Raw genomic sequence first — 23,197 nt, 5'->3', positions numbered from 1 at the left:
CTGAAGCATGCAAGACATCAAGGTGATAATACCGGACAAACATATGATGGGACTGCCAGATAGCCGCCCTACAAATCTCCTGGATAAAAACCCCAGCCGCCTCAGCCCAGGAAGCGGACACAGAACGCTTTGAACGCCCCTGGACCTGAGCCGGAGGAGGCAAATCCACAGACTTATAGGATTGGCGAACCGCCAAATGCACCCATCGACTGATGGTGGTAGTAGACACCTCCTTCCCCTTGGCCACACCCCCACAGGAGACAAACAGAGAAGGAGAAAGACGAAACTCGAGGGTACGTTTGAGGTAAACATGTAGGGCTCTGTGAATATCCATGGTAGAAGGAACAAGAGTATCACCTTCCTCAGGCAAATCAGGAAGAACCACCACCTGCTGTAAATGGAACTTGGAGGAAACTTTAGGGAGAAAAGACGAGTCAAGCGGCAAAACCACCCTGTACTGCAAGTGAGGAAATTTGATTATTGCTCCATCTTGCATATTGACACCAGTGTGATGTTGCCCTCACTCAGGCACCGACAACCTTCGTAGCGTTTCTTCGTACTCTGAACTGTAACATGTTAAATGACCTTTTTCCTTTTCCTCTAAGCAAGGTACATTCTGGGACCCGGCTCGAAGCAACTAATTTCCGTGATAACCATCTATTGACCCTTGGTGATCCTTCTCTGCCTTCCCTTTGTTTTACGAATCACCACCTGCATCACGCAAACACGTCCTGTTGTAAATTAATTAAACTTAGGAATGCTCATGCCACCTGGCCTATAGGGTCAGGTAGAGAACACGACCCTAGGGAAGGAATTTCTATTACCTGTTATCCTGTATCTTGTAAAAGGAATGTTTGCTAGTGGATGACATGTTTTTTTTTTTGCACATTGAGGGCGTTGTTGCCATAGGGGATTTAAGCACTATAAAAGACTGAGCCACGGATTGAAGTGGCAGTCTCCTGAGAACCTACCACTGATGTACTTCTAGGACAACTGTACCAGGCTGCAGCTAATAAATTGAAGTTCCTATGCCAACAGAGTGGTCCGTGTCTCTGTACAATTAAGCAGGCGAACTCAGAAGATTTCAGGCGTACCCTGCGCCGCCAGGCCCAATTCAGCCTGGTTCTTCACAAGAACTGCAAATAAGAAAGGTAAACAAGCAAAGCACCCAACGTACCAAACCGCCTAGCAGAAGTGATGGCTACAGAAATGCCACTTTAGCAGACAACCACAACAAATCAGCCCCCAACAAAGGCTCAAAATGGGGCCTCAGTACAGTCAGCAAATCCCAAGAACGCACAATCAAAGGAGCGATCGGACGACAAAGCCAGAAACTCTGCAGAAGCTAACTCACCAAAGGAGCAATACCGTCCAAGGAGGCCCCCGGACCTCTACATGACCGAACCACAGCCCACTGAGCAGACAAAATAGAAGGGGAAAGTGTTTTCAAAAACGCATCTTGAAGAAAATCAAGAATAGAGGCTAGATCCCCAACCACAGGATCCACACCATGAGATGAGCACAAAGAGACAAAAGAACCCCAATGCTTACCATAGCTCTTAAGGGTAGAAGGCCTACCCGACTGCTGGATAGCACAGGCCACTAAAGAAGAAGAACCCAAAGCCTCCAACGTCAAACGTTCAAAAGCCAGGCCGTCGAATTTAACCCAGGAAGACGAGGCAAAGACAGAAGAGGAAACTGAAGTGGAGACGGGACCAGGGGAAGCCGGACAAACCTGCCCACGGCCAGATGCATCAACAGCAGAAACCAAAGGCGGTGAGGCCAAAAAGGAGCAATCAAGAGCACAGCCACCTTCTCCCCCTGAATCGTCTGCAGCACGCTTGGGAGGAGGGGAATCGAAGGGAAGGCATACAGAAGCCCGGTGGCCAAGGAATCGAGAGGGCATCCACTGCCCATGCCTGAGGACAAACCATCTCAGAACAGAACCGAGGGAGAAGAGAGTTGTTTGGGGAAGCAAAAGGATTGATCCAGGGCGTCCCAAACCGAAGAGAAAGGTCCCGGAACAGAGGAACAGAAAGATGAAACTGGACCGAGGACGGAAGGTTGCGGCTCAAGCTGTCCGCATGAAAGTTGAGGTGACCCTGAATGTAAAGAGCCCTCAATGCCAACAGGTGAGATTTCACCCAGGCACAAATTATGGAAGCCAGCAGATTCAGAGACGAGCATCGGGTCCCCCCCCCGGCAGTTCAAGTAATAGTGAGCCACCTAATCGTCGGTACGAACTAACAGATTTGCCCCTGTAGGGAAACCTGAAAGAACAGCATCGCCTGCCAAACACCCGCCAACTCCTGCCAATTTGACGAACGGACGCTGTCCTTCCGAGACCACTGACCCTTGGGATCCAAGGACCCCAACATGGCTCCCCATCCCCAAAGACCGGTGTCTGTTGTCAACAAGAGGGGAGGAGGAAGCTGAAAACACACCCCCTTCTCCAGATTGAGAGAGGAAAGCCACCAGTCCAAGTCCCGAACCAGAACAGGGGAGAGAGGAACCAGAGAGTCGTAACCTGCACAGGAAGGGTCCCAATGAGACAACAGATGATTCACCAAATGCCTGAGGTGCATGCAAGTCCAGGGAACCAGAGCTGAGGTCACAGCCATCAACCCCTGGATTCGCAACCAAACCTGAGGCAGGGCAGATGAGCGACTCAGGAGGTTCCAAAGAAGAAGCTGTAGGGTAGATATCCTGGCAGGAGGGAGAAACACCGCACCCAATAAAGTGTCGAAAAATCCCCCAATAAACTAAAGTTGCTGAACAGGGGCCAGATTAGATTTCGCCAGATTCAGCTTGAACCCCAGGCCCTGGAACAAGGCCATTGTTGCCTCCCCTGCCAGAAGAGCCTTAGGAAGGCAGGAAGCAGAGATCAAACAATCCTCAATATAGGGAAACACGGAGAAACCCTGAAGCTGTAAAGCCCCCAAAGTAGGGGCCAATACCTTGGTAAAAGTCTGGGGAACAGTAGAGAGGCCGAAAGGCAAAACCCAAAACTAGTAATGGACCCAGTTCACTGCAAACCTCAGGAACCTCTGGCTTTCCGGATGGACAGGAACGGGAAAATGGGTGTCTTCTAAGTCCAGAGAAGTCAATAAATTGCCCTTTTGGATGAGCAGAATGACGGACTGCAAGGTGACCATCGGAAAATGATCCAGCCGCACCAATTTGTTCAAAGCCTTGAAATTCAGAATCGGCCGGTACGAACCATCAGGTTTTGGGACCAAGAAGAGAGTGGAATAGAAACCCAGGCCCTGTTCTGCCTCCGGAACCAGGAAAACAGCGCCCTTTGCTAGCAACATGTCCACATCTGACAACATAGCAGAGTTCTTCACGAGATCTCTTGACAACGGAGTAACCCAAAACAGTCCACAGGGGGAGGGCACCGGAACGGAATCTGGTATCCCTAATCGATGACTGACAGGACCCACTGGTCGGAAATCAGAGTTGACCATTGATCAAGGAACAAATGGAGCCGAGCCCCCCCACTTGGCATAATCACTTTTGCCTAGCATACTGGGAGTGCTGCTGAGGCCAGGATTTATAATGGAACGCAGCACCCCAACCACGGGCCCATCCACCAAAGGGCTGAGAAGATAGAGCACCCTGAAAGCCTTGCTTATGGAAAAAGGATTACTTCTTCTGCACTCTCTGAAAAGGCTTGAACAACAACTTCTCCTCCGCAGACCGCTGTACTATTGTGCTCAAATTGTCCCCAAAAGGCCTTCGACCATCAAAAGGCAGTTTATGAATCAAGGCCTTCTGAGCAGCATCAAGACACCAAGGCTTTGTCCAAAGAGACCTCTGACCAACCACCGCTGCCACGGCAGCCGAGGAGAAGGCCCAAAGTGTATCAAAAGTCACATTGTACGGAAACTGCACCAAGATAGGAGTGGGATCACCCCGATTCTGAAGGCAGTCAAACAACTTCTTGAAATCCTTGATAAGGACCTGCGCAACAGAGTAAGTGCTAGACTGAATCCCAAAAAAAGAAGCAGCATAAGAACGATTAAAAGCGGACTCCACCTTCTGCTTAACTGGATCAGCAAGGGAAGCTTCCTCCGAAGACAAAGAAGATGAAGAAGCCATTGAGGACAAAAGAGAATTGACTTTAGGAACTTGAGAAAACTGGGAATCAAACTCCGCTAAGTGCTACCTCTTGCCCAAAAAGCGAGAAATCCCCTGCTTGTCTACCTCAAGCCATTCCTTGGCCAGAATGTCCTTATTGACATCATGAAAAGGCAGGTCATCATCACCGAGGTACTATACTCAGAGAAAAAGCAATCATCCACCAAGGATTTAGCATCAAACCCCAGGACCTCACGAATATGGGCCAATATGTCTGAAAAAAAATTCCCCTGGATATACTTCCCCCTAGGGGAATTGTCCATTTCCTCATCCTCTTCCAACCTTAGTTTTTTTGGCAGAAGGCTCAAGCTACGCAGCCTGAAAAGCAGAATTAATCAATCCCTGCAAATCGGACCTAGAAATTTGCAACAGGTCATCCTCCTGCAGGTCCTGTACATTATTCCTCTTAGAAAGAGGTTTGGAGAGATCCTGGCAGGAGGAATCCTCATCCCCCATGGCCAAAGTAGAAATTCTAAATACTACACAGGAACCAACAGAGCAAACAAGGAAGTGGCCAACAACCCCCCTTAAATACCGCCTCCCAGCAACCCCACGAGACTTGAATCGCCAAAAAGACAGCCCCGCTGCCTCCCCCACATCCATATATATACTGAACATGGCAGCGGGAGCCGGTTGCTGCTGGAAGCCCTCAGCCCCGGAACTACCCTTAAACCAAATGCACAGGAAAGCTCCCCGCCCCAGCCAAGCACATGCGCGAGGAGCGTGTTCAGTAAATGGAGCAGGGACGCTACCGACCGGAACACTGGTAAGGTCCGCGTCAAACACACAAAAAATAAAGAAAGTCTTCAGAAAAAACAAAAACTCACCACACCGTAGCCCCTCTGCACGAAAACGGCACCAACAGGAACAGACACTGGACACTAAACACCAATGCTCCGACCGCCGTGTCAGACAGGAAAAAAAACAGGCATGTCGGTGGGTGGGAGGGGCTTATATAATAAACATAAAAGAAACACTAGCGTTTTGAACTAGCCTTTTCGTCTCACTTTGTAAGGACTGGGACGATGAGGACATATGAGGGGGTAATGTGGTATAAATTTCGGGGCCTAGATCCCAGAACTTTAGATTACTTCTGGGCTCAAGAGGAACCTCTGCCAAGGAGAAGAGCTGGGAAAGCTCAAGGAGAACTACTGCCCCATTGCTGTGTGGATGCTTTACTGGGATGACCTGCAGTGGCTGCTTCTGCCAAGGAAAGGACAACGACTGAACTGTGCTGTGTATACTGCTTGAAGAAGATCTCAAAGGGCTTGGTGTAGAGCTTGCCTCCTGTTAAGAATTCTCAGGGACACAAAGACTTCACTCCCTCTGTCCTCCTGCACCTGGGATTGAGATTTCAGCTGCCACGGAGGGCAAAAGCAAAACTGATGCCAACGAGCGACGCCGCGACCTGCAATGAAGACGGCACCACTCGTGAAGTGCACGATGCACCGCCCTGACTTGCACCTCAGCCCGGACGCCTCACCGTATCAACTCTGACGCAGTCACCGAGGCCGCTGCCTACACCGGAGCTGAGGGCACCGCTCATGATGCACCACCCGACCCACACTGCAGCCCAAACTACACCGATGCTTCATCATCACGGAGCCGATACCTGACGTGGGTGACCTCCCGAACCCATCAACACTGCACCGTCGTAAGGAACCGACACCTTGCCGCCACCGTGACGTCACCTTCCCAGCAAAAGAAAGGAACCAACGCCTCCCTTCCCCTGAATTGCAGTAAGGAACCGACGCCTGACCTCCCCTGTGGTCGCAAGGAACCGACGCTTCACCTCCCCCGGGGTCGTAAGTAACCGATGCCACCTGGCGCCAAATAAGTATCTCCTACCCGACGCCGTGCAACGTCCTTGTTTTCATCGTTTGCCAAGGTACTGTTCTTTGGGGTCTGTGTGACTCTGCACCCAGCGCTGCGCACCTCGTCGTCGGCGCCGTACTTCGGGATTTTTCATCTGTCGTAATAGCCCCAGGTGGAGCTATGTGTTGCTACAAGCTTAATTTTGTGACTAACCTGTTTTTGGTGAAGTCTTGATATATGTATGGTGGATTTTTGTTGTTTTGGTCTTGTTTTGTTTAGATAAATATTTCCTATTTTTACTGGAGCGGTGTCCATATGTAGCGTTTTTACTGTGTTACTGTATGTGTGCACAAATGCTTTACACAGTGCCTCTGAGATAAGCCTGTCTGCTCATGCCAAGCTACCAAGGGGGTGAGCAGGGATTGTCTAAGGGCGTAACTCCTTTACCTTGACTAGAAGCAAGGGTCTCTACTTGGACAAGGGTGTAAACCATTGCCAACTAGAGACCCCCATTTCTAACAAGTGGCATGCACTGGAGGCTCATGTTAAGACCCTTAAATGTCAAGATGAGGAATGAGGGAAAGATTCGGTCAGGCCAAGATTGCGGACATCTGTAGGCAAAATAATTAACCTTAAAGACAATTCTTTGCTGTAGAGGTAGCCGATAAAGAGATCTTCTTTCTGGGTTAATGAGGTTGTATTGTTTGAAGGCACTGGGATGCCGAAATATGGAGTTCTGAGCCAGCTACAGCAGACCACGATGTTTGTGATTGCTTTGTAATAAAACAATGTTTTTTTTTTAATGCAGCCTGTTGTCCTTAAAGGAAACGGGATGCATTTAAAAAAATGAAACATTGAAGTCTGTGAGACCACTGTCTGCTCATAAAAAATATTCTTTTTCCAAAATCAAATGGGAATGGGTTACCACCTCCTTCAAGGAGTCGGTATTGTATTAATGTTTTGCAACCGGAATTCGGTAGCAAAACATTAATACATCTCATTTTTATTTAGCATTTTGAAGGAATGCCCAAAACACGTCTGTTCCAAATACTGAATAACAAACACAAATTGCGATTTGGTAACGTATTACTAAATCACAATATGTGCTTTGAACGTATGTAGAAACATTTTTGCGGGAGGAAACTGCAAAAATGCTTTGTACATATGGCGCATTGTTTTGGGCTTGTTGATCTAGCCTTATGATCAACTGTGTATCATCAGCATATGATACTACAGAACACCCAAAGAATGTCATCAAAGCTTATAAGGGCCCGATAATGGTTGTTAAAGAGATTAGGTAATAAAGATGAACACTGTGGTAAAATGCAGGGAATCTACTGTGAAACCGAGCGAAAAACTGGAAGCTTTACAGTACGGGGCTAAACATTATCACGCTGCCCCCCCGACCCAGTTACACAAGTTGTCTCACCAGAACGCAACGATCACCTGTATCAAACGCTACAGGCAGGACTAGGAGGACAACTGCTGCCTTATCACCCTTGCCACAATCATGCAGAGTTCTACTAACATCAAAGCCAAAGCAGTCCAAGCATCTCTATTCTCCTTATTTCAATGTCAGGGTCTCCACCTTCCAGGCAAAGGAAAGCAGTCAATACACTTCCACTGTCTATAAAGGCTATCCTCACCCTCCCACTTCTGCCAGGCTCAATCAGGGGCAGCCAAAATGGATCCCACTGGCCCCAATAATTAGACTCTTATAACACAGAAAGTCCTAGTACCGCACGTGTGCACATTCATTGCACTTACAGACACACACACACACACACACACACACACACGCACACACACACACACACACACACAGAGGGTCAGTGGAATGCGCTCTCTTTGACATACAGAAAATAATCTGGTCACACTACAAAATCACATGTCCCATTACGCTGACAAAAACCACTTTATACCACTAACTAATGACATGGACAGTGATCCCATGTCAGTCACAAGGGCACACTTGGTACACCTCTCAAGTTCATAGGACAGGTTCGGCACCATGTATTACCATTACAGACCTAGACCTCTGCATACACTCTAGATTAGCATGATAAAGGAACCACAGAAAAAGACAGGATACCAGTTTCATATGCAGTCAGACACTCAGTCTGTTTAACATGCAAGGGACCTTTCCATCACAACAGCTATACTCTTATTCAGCAGAGATCAAAGATTTGCCCGAAGGAAGATGAGCCCATACTAGGTGCTATTTTAATGCAGCCACCTAGAGTTCAGTCAGGCCTGCACGGTAAACAAACAGTCTGCAATTCAGTGAAAAGACTTATCACATGTAATGTTGGCATTTGGGCATCAATGGCATAAGACTGGATGCCCAACTCCTAACTACAGATATAAGAGCTACCAAATTAAACAAACGTGATCAGATCTGTTAGGATCCTGACCTGGTCCTAGAACCCCAGCTGACAGCCAGGATAAGGCTTTAATAGGACTCTTGCCTGCAGAATACCTGTAGCAAACTTCGTCATGGAGCCCTTCATCCAGGATTACAATGCATCAGGATGGGTTCAACCTATATGAGGAGACTCTGGATAATTGTATCTAAGGGATCCTATGTAGGTATACATCATTTAAATTAGCTAGTAGGATACCTACTAGATGTGTTTATGAGTGGGTTCTAGAAATAGGTCAGTATCCAAACAGATTATTGTTTCATTAGGAAGGCTGCATCTCTGTTGTAAAGAGTTGATTGTCCAGTCTGACGATGGCATGGTCTTGTTTCATCCTTCAACCTCCCCCGTAATATTAGTTATAAGACTGTATGCCAACATGATTACTGAATAGCAATAAGTAAAATAGGGCGAGCTAGACAGTCCAGGTAACAAAAAGGGTCCAAGTGGAAACCCTCAGGTCAGGGAGTCAGTGTCTGAGAGGGTATGAGTCAAGTATGACTGAGTTCTGTCTGGACCCACTAGAGGCTCAAGATATATGGGCAAGCTCACTGCCCATAGGGTCGATTGCAAAAGTCCTGACCAAACAAGCAAAGATCTTGTCACTGGAACACGATGCGCTAGCCATGACAAATCTCTCCCATGGCAGTTGGGCGTTAAAGCTCTATGCCCCCAAAACCCTGCCATACTACTTGTCATCGTCCATGAAACCACGTGTGAAACATCACCTAATGAGATTAAGTTTTGGCCTAATCCTGTACAAGTATGGCCGGAGGTACAAGGAAGATGTGCCCACACATTGCCATTTTTGTAACAACGGGGAATAAAATGTAATCCACGTCTTGTGCATCTGTAGAACCTTACTTACTTTGCGAACTTTTTGGCTTCGACCAATTTGGCGGATCCTGAATGTCCGCACATGCCAAGAAGCTCTAGAGGAGTGTATGAGGGACGTCTCAGCTCAGATGGCCGCCCATTTTGTAAAATTCCTGTTTGCGATCAATTCCGTGTTACCAGTAGACGCCCTCCAAGAATCCTTGCCTTGCCAGCTATTAACCCCTTTGCTTCAATGAATTTCTATTTTTAATAGAAGTTGGAAAGTGTTATTTTAACTTGTTTTTGTACAAATTGCAATAATTTTAAGTAATTGTGCAAATAAAATCTTCTTCTGTCGCTCAGGGAGACTTTGAACAATCCAAAGACTAGTTATTTTTGCAAGTTGCTCAACATAGGGTGCGATTTGTGAAAAGGTGTCTGCACTTCTATACATGGGAACTGTATCTATAACCTTTGTGCGTAAGACTTCAACTATTAATGCATTCTGTTGACTTCCAAGCATACATTAGTTTACACCCTCAGCTGTATGCTTTTAAGGGATCATTTTACAGGAAACTGAATAACTGCAAATATTTGGTTTAATAGAGATCCACGTATACAAGTGGGAGGGTTTGTGGCACAATTTAGCTGTCAAACCCTTTTTTCTGACATACACTGAATAAAGGAATACGTGGTAAATATTGACTGCAACTCTTCAAACAGTAGACTTGCCTTTCTTAAATGTTGCCCTATAAATATTTTTTGGAATCTTTTGGCATATGTATGTGCCTAATATGTTTGGGTAGCCAGGGAGCGTTTCTTTCCTTTCCCTTTCTGTGGAAGTAAACTTTTTCCGTTGTCGAGGTCACAGCATTCAGCCTGCTTGCACAATGTGGTTGCTAGAGACCGTTTTGCCTGTAGCTTTTATTTGCTTAGATCCTATTAATCTCATTTTCTACCCCAACCGGATGTAGTTGCGGTTTTAACATTCCCCTTGGTTAGCTTTTCGGTGGCGGACCTCCTTCCGACTTTCTGCTGAAACATGTAAAATATTTCCATAATGGTTTAGATTCGGTTTCTTTTTTTCCGCATAAATGCCACCTAAGTAATAAGCATTTTTCATTACTGCGGGTTCATGTATGTAAGAAGCACGGCTTGCTTAAGAAATTAAAGAGGGCAAAAGTGTATTTCAGTATAATGTCTACATTCATTGTGGTTTCTTTTTTAAGGGTATTTTACTTTGAAGCCAAAATTTGTTTGCGTTCCTTCGCTCACGCATATTTTGAGGGTTTCTTTACAAATATATTTTCAAGGTATCATTTTGTTCCTTGCTGTTTTCAGCACTATTGTCTTCAAAGATAATTGTTTCGTTTTATGCTGCAGTTTCCAGCCTCTTCAATGATTTCCCAGAGGAAAGCCAAACTATTACTGTTTAATGTCCAAACTAATTCTGCTCAATTGTTTCTATGTAGACAACACAATGCAACAGAAGTTCTGACTAAACATGCACCAGTTGGTGGCATACGTGTGCCGCTAACATATGACTGTCCCTATGTAAGCACTTTGTTAATAGCTTTGGAAAGGATGTACTGCAGGGGCTCACTTCATACTATGTAAGTTGCTCATGGATGACAATCCCCACCTGTTCATTCCTGATGACTGAGATGGTCATGACTTACACTGAACTTTGCATTTGTGGAAGTCAAACCTCAATAATCTGCTGAACCTCCATAATTTATGCAGCCCAATTTTGATCTCAAGCAATCCGGCTCCATTATCCCTGTTGATCTAGTGGGAAGAGACGCATCACCCTTCCCAACATTAAAGCTACTAATTAGCAGAAGAAAATTCAAATAGGTTAGGTTAGGTTAATGACATTTGTTAAGCGCATGGTTGCACAGAGAACAGTGCGTCCCCGCGCTGACAGCCCTATCTACATCTCATCAGCTGGATCACAGAAGGAGTGCTTGGCCTGCTATGCTGAATTGAGTTTGGGGAAAAGGTGGGTTTTCAGCCTCTGTCTGAACCTGATTTCAGACAGCTCCATCCTCAAGTCGATGGGTAGGTTATTCCAGTCATTGCTGGCATGGTGTCTAAAGGAACGACCTCCCATCCTAGCTCTATATATCCGAGGCGCCACTAAAAGCATGCTACCCATCGACCTCAGGGGACGTGAGGGGCGATAGACAGGAAGCAGGTCCTGGAGATATGGAGGTGCTTTTTTGTGAGCTATACGGTGGGTTATACACATGGTTTTAAATTTGATTCGTTCCTTTATTGGGAGCCAATGGAGGGAGCGTAATGCATGTTTCCCAGAGGCTCTCCTAGGGAGGTTAAGGACCAGCCTAGCAGCTGCGTTCTGGACGCGTTGTAACTGAGCTAGGCCTTTTTTGCTGAGTCCGCATAGAAGGGAATTCCCATAGTCTAGGTGGGAGGTGACCAAGGCATGTACCATAGTTTTTCTGGAGCTGGGGGGCAAAAGGTCCAGGACTTTCCTCAGGACCTTCAGGAGTCCATAGAAACTGGGATCACTCAATAACGGAGTTTTAGATCAGAAATACGTTTTAGGAGATTTATTACAGAATTCGTAATATAAGTAATACAGGAATATGCATAGTTAACCAAGAAGGCACAGATACAGAATACAAAATCAGAAAAAGTAAGAATCCCTGTTTAAGCAGTTACATCTCTCCAGATTCTAAGTGTCAGACTCATAAAAAGTACTAACAGCATTCTAAGGGAGGAGAAAGTCTCAAATAAATCAGAGAGTCTCTAGAGGAAAATGTAAAGTCACCCCTGAACCCACAAAACTAGGTTTTTTTAATACACAATTTGTACATATACAATTTGAATATATGCAGATTCAGCATGGCATGATCATGGTTAGGTCGCAGTGGCCAATCAAAAGCAACTATGTAAGAAGTTAAACTCTTAGCATTAGCACATTTCTTAAGGTAAAAAGAAATCTTCAGTTTGCCTCCTCAGCAACTACATACCGGAGATGGAGAATACAAAATAAATCATTTGGCAAATAAAAGCTCATAGAACTATGATCTTCTACAGGCCTACATCGGAACTTCCAGCGAAAACCCTTCAAAATGATACAGAGAGTACACATTGAAAAGTGTTATTCAAAATACAGGCTTTATAAAGACAATCAACATTTATGTCATAGCACTCTGTGCTACCGTGGAAACTGTGAGAAGAGAAGCCTCATAGCGGGTCTCTGATTGGGAGGGGGCAATGAACAGGAGCAAGATGAGCAGAACACCAGCAACTTCATCAATTTCAATAGAATTGTGCATTGCACGAAAATGTGGCATTACTATACTATACTATTAATCACACTTCTAAACAATTTAATCAAGTTGCTTCAAGTGCATTTTCAGCAGTTCACCAGTTATGACCATATGCATCATGAATATTATTCATTCTCACAAATAATTTGTCATCGAAAAGTCCGCACATAAGAAAAAACTTTAACAACCTCCCCCCTTGAATTATTTTTAAATAAATACTAAATAATCCCATTAATAAACTTCAACAGGCAATAGTTAGTACACATCTTCATCTTTTTAGGTAGTTGAACATTCTCCTCCAACATCTTCAATTGTTGATACACCCAATCTTTGTAGTCTTCCATTTCCACATCCATTGATCTTTTCTTCTTTCTCAACATATTATTATTCTTAGTCGTACTATTATATCTAACTATTATACACTCCAAGAACTTTAATAAAAGAATTAGAACAATTGCACAAATCATTATGATTATTATGGGTGTTCGAACTGATTGAAGAGCACCACCACCAATATTACCTAACCATGCGCCTACTTTACCAAACCTTCTCCCTTACTCACTTATCCAGGATCCTACAGCTTCCCATAGACCTGAATGCTCCAAAAATCTTGTATCAAGTGTTAATTTAGATATATCAGTAATAAAAGAATCAACAGCTTCACAATTATCAGCGATATATGTACAACACCTCTTAGCCTTAATTACCATACAAAAACCGCCTTCTTTCTGCCAAAATATATCTAAAGCAATACGGTCTTATATTACCATTTCCCTAATTGCTACCACTTCCCCATTCACTAATCTAAAAGACCCTGCTGTATCTACATCAAGTCTATCTACCACTGTAGTAGACTCCGCAGACAGGAACTGTGGGACTGTAAACACTAAACACTGAATATTAGAAGAACATGGAGTCTAGAATTGGAGGAATGCTTGTAGAGCAAATAGAGAACTGCAAACATTTGAGGCAGGAATGCAGCAATTGGGGAGAGAGTAATTGTGAATAGTGGGTGGGTGCATCATAGAGACAGATGAACTATGAAAGGACACAGCAGTGGGTGGATTACTGTGACATAGATGGATAGAATATAGACCAGATTTATGGGAGAGCAATAGGTGCACTATGCTAATAAAAATAGTTAGAATGTAGAGAATTGAATAACAGACTGTAGAGACATGACTGATACTAACTCTGAATTAAGCACTGGGCACTAACCACTTTAAATAATTTAGGGGCTCGGTGGATAATGGCTGAAAGAGAGTGCAGTGACATCATTAAAGAGAATCATGAACCTGAGGGAGCATGGAGATATAATAGAGGAGAACTGTGTACACGGGCTTGAGGATGAGTGTGAACAGAGGACAAAGTGGGGTTCTGGACAGGGAAAAACTGGAAACAAATATCAGGCCCTGGCAAAAATGTAAATCTGCCCATGAGACTAGAACTGAGTCATGAGAGAGCTTTCATTTATGGTCGTGGGTAGCCCATCGAGCATTTAAGACAGTCCCTAGCCTGGAAACCACTGGAAAATGCCAGAATGGCACTACAGGCAAGATTTAAGATTAGTAAGAATCTGGAGACAGGACTAGGAGAGAATTAGAATAATGACTCAACAGCTGTGGCATGAGAATGGAGAAGGGCTGACGAGCAAGAATGAGAGGAATTATGGAGACTGCTACAGTGGTGGTGCATAAAAGAACAAGAACAGTAGAGTTAGGAATGGTGACGGATGCAGAAAGGAGTAATGAGATTGCTGAAACAGATAACTGTGGAGTCACGAACAGGAGAAACAAAGAAGAGATGGAGCCTCAGTGACTGGAATGCTGTGATTTGTGAACTGCAACTGAGGCAAAGGGAAGTGAAGTAATAGAATGGAACGAATGAAAGGACAAGAATGGCAAACTTTAAGACACATGGTGTGGGGGCTGTGGTAATGCACTGTTCAGAAATGTTGAGACATAACTGTAGAAATTAAATGAGTATGGAGTCGGATTGGATGTGGTCAAAAGACTCATCAAAAGGCTGATTATACTTGAAGACCCGTGTATGTGAACGGCAGTCCCCATGAAAATTATTCTAGATAACAGCAGTTTTTCCTAACTATTCCTAGCAATAATTTACTTTTCTGACATCACCTGCTGATGCCTCACTGACATAAGTGGATGTGTTGCAGCAAAGATTGTAGCAGTAATCTTCAAAGGGGCCGGAGGACAACAGCTGCTTGGTTGGGGAGGATCATTGAAACTGGATGGGAGGTAAGAAATAGAAGCACTCAACAAATTGAGAGAAAAACGTGGGAGATTTGCTTTAAGTGGGGGCTGCATGGTTAGTGATTTCATTCTTTTTGTTCACAGAAATACATTTGAATAAAAACATTTAATCAAAAAACTACAGAAGTGAACAATGGCATCACAGAAAATACACTTAGTTAAAATTAGGGTACTAGGGCAAGGAATTAGGGGCCGGATTTAAAACTTCATGGACAGTTACTCCATCACAAATGTGACGGATATCTTGTCACCCTTATTACAAATTTCATAAATTATGATGCACTTGTAATAAGGTGGACGGAATCCCCAGTGATAGAGTAACCCATCCGCCAACCTCTAAGTAATGGTTAGGTTTGGAAGCATGGTTGGCGTACGTCTAGAATCCGCGCAAGAGCTGTTTCTGTTGTTTTTGAGCTGACCGGCTCTGGTACTGCTCTCAGCATCACTGATGCAGATAGACACAAAATTGTCATATATTCTGTGACCACATAACACCTCTTCCTCAGGCACAGCGTGCACAACCCCACGGCTGTGGTGGACTTTCTGTATGCACAGTCAGTCTACTCTTATAGATTTTAATTACTTTCCACACATACATTTTTGGAAATCATCGAAACACTCGCAATAAACAAAGACAATATAGGTATTTGACTTACTCAAAAAGCATAACGTTGTCTTTTTAAATACTGTTCCCAAGCTGGTCTGACTACATTGAAATTATGTTTCACTGAACTTCTGTGCTATTGAAGCCGAAATTTTAACTCCACATCAGCAGAGGCACAAGCCCTGAGGTGATAAGGACTCTATTCACCCTAATTAAGCCGGTCTTTCACAACCCAGCTAAGGGCAATGGGTGCCCCATTTTCCTTGTTTGCATTAGGGCCAATGGGCAACCTTGTATGCCACAGTGTGCGTATCTTCGTAGCAGTACGGCTGCCAATATTGCAAACTGGCTCTCACATACACACAATGAAATGAAAACATACAAAATGGATTGGCTGGGAAAACTTCAATTCCTTTGCTATTTCAAGATGGAATTGCAACAATTTTTGATATTTCATTACGTTCTGCTAAAACGAACTGCCCCAAGATTGTTTGATTCATCGAAATATTTAACGGCCAATACCATGCTTTAAAATGATATAGAAATATAATTGCCAAACATCAAAAAATCCCAAAGTAGAAACTAGCAGGCCAAGGCTGAGGCAACTCATCACAATAACTCAAAACACACCTTACCAATGGCAAAATGTGGTCATACGCCCTCTCCCCATTATTATTTATGGTGGTGGCCTCAAAGAAATATAAACGCCTTAGGATGCTGGGGAGTACCATAAAGCGTAGGGTTCCCTGGTCCACAGCGGCTCCATGGCCCTCTGTAAAGTCCTTGCAATGGATGGTGCTGCATTATATTCCTTAGATAAAACATGAAGAAGGGAACTCTTGCAGGAATTATTTTGCATGATTGAACCTGTAATTCAATGGATTGGTCACACAGAACCCGCTCTGTCGCGCCCCCCTCAGCTCTGGAGCATGCAAATGACCACAACACACACGAAGCTCTGCAACACACATCTTTAGTATCCAGCATGCAACCGTTAGCTGAATGGACTATGTCAAACTTTATTGACCATACCCAGATACCTCCCGACTGGTTACGTAACTTTGTAAGGAGTCCGCCAAGGACCCCAAGAGTCCTACTCCACGGAATCACACAGCACTACACTTCATCCTTTGAAAACTGCATTGAGATTAATTCCTTCTAGTGCAGCGCGCTGAACCACTATCTTCTGGGTGCCTACAAATCAATGCAATTTGGTTTTCTGATGCTTGACATTCAACCCTGCTGTTGAAGGTAGACTGTTGCCAAATTCAAGAATGGAGGGAACACCCCACACTGTGAAAATATCACCCAGCCTCTAGATAAATTTGTCATGGGTGTTTGATGATAAATCTTCCATTAAGGGAAAACGTGAGTACTCATCAATGACTACCATGAGATGCTGTCCATTTTTAAGGGGTCCAAAGAAATAAAACTGCAATTTTCTCCCACGTTTGTTTAAGACGGTCAGACCTATTTAGTGGATGCCGTGTTGTCTTGAGAGATAAACAGTTAATTAACTTGTTCATCAAGGCGAGGGAGCCACACTCGGTCTCTGAGGGCTCTCTCGGTGGCTACTGTGTCACGATGTCCTTTGTGTGCTAGTTCAATGACTTGTTGACTCAAGCTCTCAGGTATGACAATTCTCGATCCTCTGAGTACAATACCTTCTTGAGTGAAGGAAAGTTCTTTCTGTACATTTTTTAATTTTTTATATTGAACATCATAAGTGAGTGGTCAAAGATGTTTTCTCTATGATTGCGTTGCAATAATATCCTTGAGTGTGATGTCTGTTGTGGTAGCAGCAATGATCTGGTCAATACATAGAGCTGTAGGGGTGCTAGACTTTACTATGACATTTATGTACTCTTCAGCCACTTTAGACGCTGCACCTTGACGTTGTACAAGGACTTGTGAGAAGTAATCTGCAGGATTTTGATCCGTCCCTGGTTTATGCACAATAGTGTAATCATACTCTTGTAATAGCAACCCCCGCCTCTTGATGCAAGTGGGCATCTTGGCTTTCGGATTTCCAAAAATCGTGAGCAACGCCTGGTGGTCAGTGACAAGGGTGAAATGTCTTCCATACAGAAACACATGAAAATGTTCACAAGACCACGATACATGCCAGGCTCTTTCTAGCTGAGAATAAGCAGGTTCAGTCTGATACAGACATCTGCTAGCATAGGCCACAGTGTGTCTCTGAGCATTTGGATGAGCAAGGATCACATCCAACCCCACCGGGCTTCCGTCTATAAAGAGCTCAATATGTAACTTTGGATCAAAATAAGCCATTTCCATTGCATTTTAAATTGGGTGTTTGATTTTCTTGAAACTTCAGTCACATTCAGATGACCACTGGAAAGGAATATTCTTATTCGTCAAATCTCTTAATGGGGCACTCACCGTGGCAAAGTCACAAATGTATCTGAAGCAATAGCTGGCCATGCCTAAGAAGGATCACAGCATAGGTAAATGTTGTGGGGGACAAATATGCCCTAAGAATATGAGTTTGGTTTTGGCAAACTCACACTTTTCTGCATTTAAAGTGTGACCTGTATCAGCGTGCAAACAGCATACTTGTTCAAGAGCTTTGTCATGCTCCTTTATTGTGGCCCCAAACACTAATATATCATCACTGTAGTTAAAAGCATGTGTGACGAGTTGAATTATTCGGCGAATGACATCCTGAAAGATTGCGGCAGTTGACGACAGACCAAAGCCGAGTCTTTTGAATCTGCACAAACCAACATGAGTCAAAAATGTAGTATTGTACCTACAGTCCTCTTTAAGTCTAGTTGATGGTATCCTTTGTTCATATCAAGACAGGGGAAGACTTTGGCACCATTGGCTGTGTAATCAAGTCCCCTATGTGTGAAGCTGGATATCTTTCTCTCTCAATTGCTTTGTTGGCCTTGGCGCATATCAACACAAATATCCACTGCACCTCCACTGTCCTTGTTTGGTAACACCACAATGGGTGAAACCAATGGTGTTGTTCCAGTAAGGCGCTCAATGATGTCATGCTTTAATAATGTTTTTAGTTCTTTCTCAATGGCCTCCTGTAAATGAAAAGCAATCAGACAGTGTCGCTGAGCAACAGGTCGAATGCCCTCATTAATGTGAAGTTGCACCTTCATTGTCTTGAGTTTCCATAGTCCGTGAAATAACTACGGGAATTGACTTATTATTTCAGAATGTGCATTGAGGTTGTAGTAGATGGATATCAGTCCCATGTCAACAGCAGTGGTGATACTGAGTATACATGCACTCGACGAAGTACCTTGGAGGACATGAATTAGTGCTTGTACTTTCGTTTTTGTATGCCTCACAGTCGCTACGATTGACCCTTCACTTTGCAATGACATAGAAACAACCCATGCGTACACCTTTGTTTTCAATGGCGTAGACATGGAATGAAGACAGTTTGTTGTATTTTTCTGCCGGCATGATTTTGATCGATGCACCACTGTCTATAATAAAAGTTGTAGGGCAACATTTCACTTAGCGTGGTCTGGGGGCAACGACCAAATAAGATTGGTTGCTGCACGAAGCAATCTCTCTGTGACTTGTGTTCTTCTTTGCAACCAGCCAATCCTACATGTGTATGTCGTTCTGGAGTTGACATCACCATTGCACATCAATCTTCTTCCCTGTCACTCAATAGTGATGTTAAAGAGCCTGTGGAAGATAAATTTGATGACAATCGACTTTGTTTCGTTTCTACTTGCCTCAATTGATGTTGTCATTTGGCCTTGTGGGCATGGCTAGACTAGTGCTGGAACTTTCTGGATTAATTTTCTCTTCTCATCGTGACGCACTTAGTTTCTCTATCACCTTGCAGACTGTTATGAAATGGTTTTCTTTTCCACAGCCTTTGCATGTCTGTCTAATGGCAGGACATTTACCTTCATGTGGAAATGAAAATCCACATTGGAAACACAATTTCTTTTTCTTTGCAGACAACGTCTTATGTGCCTCCACTTTGTGTTTCTGCTAACTTTTCATGATCAACGCTGATCCATTCTGGACTGTTCCAGCTTCCATATTAGCAGCCTGATGATCTGCACGTTTCTAAGCTCTCGCAGTCATGAGTACCTTTTCTAGACCGTCTCTCTCTCAGCATGCGTCATCTGAATGAATTCAGATGGGCAACCATCGATGACTGTGAGACGCATGGCTTCTGTGTCATTGAATTCACTCAACTTGCAGTGCTTGATGGGAGCATCAAGTCTTTTGAAAAACTCATCCATCTTTTTTATCAGCTTGCTTTCTTGCCTAGTTGAAAATTTACTTTTCTTGGTCGACATTCAGCTTTGGATTAAACTTGGTTTCTGATGTTTCTTTGATTTGACGGTAAATACTCCATCAGCTTATGGTATTTTCTTTATCACTTCTCTCACTCCATCACCTGTAAGGTTATTTAAGTATTTGATGATGTTTTGTTATCTGCTTCTTCTAGCAATTATACAGGAACAATGGTCCCGTACAACATAGATAAACGGCAATGATCAACACAGTGATACAAAAGGGCTGTGTACTAGGGGAAACAACCTGAACAACGCGGTTGTCACATCGCGTTCCGTAACAACGCGGTCGTTACAATGATCCGTAGTTACAACGCGATGCCATTACATTGCAAGTCAATAGATCGACTTGCACTAGATGGCACTCCACACCTTCCCTACTGTTGCGCAGGGTGGTGTTGGAATAGTAAATTATACTATTCCTAATGTTGGAGCACCATCTAGTGCAAGTCGATCTAATGACTTACGATGTAATGGCATCGCGTTGCAACAACGGGTCGTTGTAAAGACCGCATTGTTACGGAACTCAATGCAAAAGCATGCGTTGTAGCATGCTATATTCGTGTACTAGAATTCGTAATAGGAATTTATATACTTTTTCAAGTATTCAAGAAGATAGATTTGAAGAACTCAAGCATAGTCATGTGTGGCCACAATACAATCAACAGTTAGGCCACAAGCATAGGGAGAGCACCATTGCACAAGTGTTCAGTAGTTATTTGAACAATTCAGTGTCATGGTGCTAAAGTCAACGGCGTTTAGGTCCCTAACATAATAATGGGATCATCATCAGGACAGGGAAATATGGCCTGAGAAGGATGCCAAATCGAACCATACAACAAGAACCCAAAACATAATGGAGGAGACGGTAGAATAGAGTGAGTGGGTCCACAGAGGATCTGGAAACATGCAGGTCGCAGTGTGAGTCCAACTGAGAACAGGAAATGAGATAGTTGGCCAGATGGCAGAAGCAGAAGGTAACTAAGCAGTTTTCCAATGGCGAATAATTATGGTAAAGGATAAACCTGTAGCTTTGGGGATTCCTCCAAGAGGGTTCGGAAGGCATGTAAAGGGGGAGCGGTCCCACCAGGGATGTGCACAGCACATGGTTCATCAGGAATGGCTCAAGGACCAGGGGGGTGAACCGATGGTGATCACAAGAATTACTGACTCACAGCTTATTCTAAAGCATCAATGAAGTCATTGAACATTTCGATCCATGCAGTCCATCTGGCGCCAATATTCTGCTTTTTGACAGTGCTGAATGGTGGTGGAGGTTTCAAAAACATAGCAGCATCACAACTTGTGATTGGGCTCACTGACGTTGAGAGTACCTGCCATCCCTCCGTCATAAACTTTATTGACCACACACAGACACCCCAGATACCTACCAACTGACTACGTAACTTTGAAAGGAGTCCACGAGGAGCGCAAGGGTTCTACTACACATGATCACACAACACTACACGCTCCACATTCAATTAAAATGTATACAGAGAGATTTTGGTCATAAAATGTATGAAATATATGAGATGTCAATTAAAAGACATACTTCGTATCAGGGGTATAAAATAGGTAGATGAATTTCACTCATGCAAAATAATTCCTTTGGGGAGTTCCCGTGTTTTGTAGATACTCATCCCTGAAGGACTATTGAGTTACCTGGCGTGTTTACAGCATTGGTAGGCACAGAGCCGCACTGGCCATTCGGGTAAACTGGCATTACCCACCTGGGCCGCAGGTTAAGGGGTTGATGGGCTGCTACAATCCAGACCCAAGTGTTAATATATTTTAAAAAGGTGCTTTGATCTCGAGAAAAAAACAGGGGGGTGGGAGGGCGGCATCCCCTATCCACACACAAACCAGGCACAGCAGGGTAATTGTTAGTGTGGGGCTCATGGCTGGTTTGAACTTTTTGCAGGGACTGGTTTTGCCTCCCAATTCATCACCGCCGTGGCACCATCGGTAGCCTGGGCTTTCCAGTTAAATGTGTGTTTAGCCTCATCTACATGCGACAGTATCATAATCTCTTTCATATCTTTTACGGAATCTTTAAACTAGGAAAGGACTTAGACAATAAAGAGAAAACTATAGAATTTACACCAGTTACAAATGACACCCAGTACGCTTTAATAGATTACCTTTTTGGGAGCTAAGCTCCTGTGTCTAAACTTTTCAACGGTTTCCTGTCCTGAGCTGGTCCACGCGCTGGCAAACGCCTCGGCCTTATCTTGCTCGAGGTGAATGTTCTCGAGTTGCTGTTTAAGCACTGTTGGTTTCACATTGTGATAAACTGCCTGTTTGAGAGGGCGGAAAAAACACAAGTGTTACATATTCTGGACTCTCTGTGCCTCGTGTAATAAATGAGCAAGTTATTTAGTTGACGCCGAAACAGATAACATAGCATTTACAATACAACACTTTTCATAGTGGCTACTCCACAGTCACACGCTTACTTCTACTGCCCTCTAGTGGCAATATAACAGAAATAAGTGTAAAGCTAAAACATGGTTTGCTGTAAGAACCTCCGTTCTAACGTCTCAAGGTGCGAGCCCACATCAAACAGCTCTGCGCAGAACACTAACAATCCATAGGCAGTAGAAGTTGGGGTGTGGAAGCTGCAGCACCCCCAAAATATCCATACTGGAGTTCTGAAGTTGAATGGGCAATAAACATGCTTTTAGGTTTTGTTCTTATTCTTGCCACATTTGCTGTGTGTTCACAGTCAAACAAACGTCAGGCAGCGTCTATTGACAAATTGCTGTTTATTCTTTTATCATGGACGTTGGTGTTTACTTTTTTTTCTCTACTGCAAAGTTAGAGGATTTTATGAATTGAATTGTGTGACGATCTGACAGTTTTTTTTCCTAAGGCACAGTATAATTTAAATACCTATAAATGAACTGTACAAATATTTCAAAGTCAGCAGTTGAGAAAGCACAGATGAAGCACTTTTTTTGTAACTCTGAGGTGTGATGGAAACAGATTTTAAGAGGATCAAACCAAATAGAGGAACTTTTATTTTTAATGCGCAAATGACAAATACCCACATTCCACACGTTTTCGTCTGTGCGCTACATAAAACGGTATGGCTTTGGCTTTGTACGTCTAGTGACCATTTCGATAGCAAATATGTTGTCTCTAAATAGTGCACAACAACACCATGCTTTAGTAATATACTGGAAAAAGTGTGCTGCAAAATGCATCTCCAGCTACACACATATACCCTTACCACTCTCCTGCTGAATGGGCGAGGCTCATTCGCTACACAGGTTCTTTGTTCAAGGTTTGGATTTTTCACAATCCCTATGAGTTCAATGATGTAACATTGATAGCAGCAGCCCCACTATAAAAATTGTCCCAGCAACACTGCCCAAACCTCTTTTGTTTAAATATTATTTTGTTTTACCGCAGGTGAAGATGGTGTTGCTTCTTTTCTCTTATGCCTTACTTAGATTCAGAGCCATTTTTTATTTCATACAATCATACATTCTGCTCAACACAGCACACAAAACACTCACACTTA

General features: G+C 43.8%; 1 protein-coding gene across 1 annotated transcript in view; it reads right to left on the bottom strand.

Moving 5' to 3' along the window:
- Positions 1-23,197, bottom strand: part of COMMD10 (COMM domain containing 10) — an 836,536-nt gene that overhangs the window by 680,191 nt on the left and 133,148 nt on the right. The window contains exon 4 of the mRNA XM_085632645.1: positions 21,813-21,968. Coding sequence (XP_085488771.1) covers positions 21,813-21,968 — 156 coding nt within the window. The remainder of the gene's footprint in view (positions 1-21,812; positions 21,969-23,197) is intronic.

This window comes from Triturus cristatus, chromosome 2_1, assembly GCF_964204655.1.
Source record: "Triturus cristatus chromosome 2_1, aTriCri1.1, whole genome shotgun sequence".
Taxonomy (NCBI): domain Eukaryota; kingdom Metazoa; phylum Chordata; class Amphibia; order Caudata; family Salamandridae; genus Triturus; species Triturus cristatus.
Note: the sequence above shows the minus strand (reverse complement) of the source record. Positions and strands in the feature narration are given on the sequence as shown.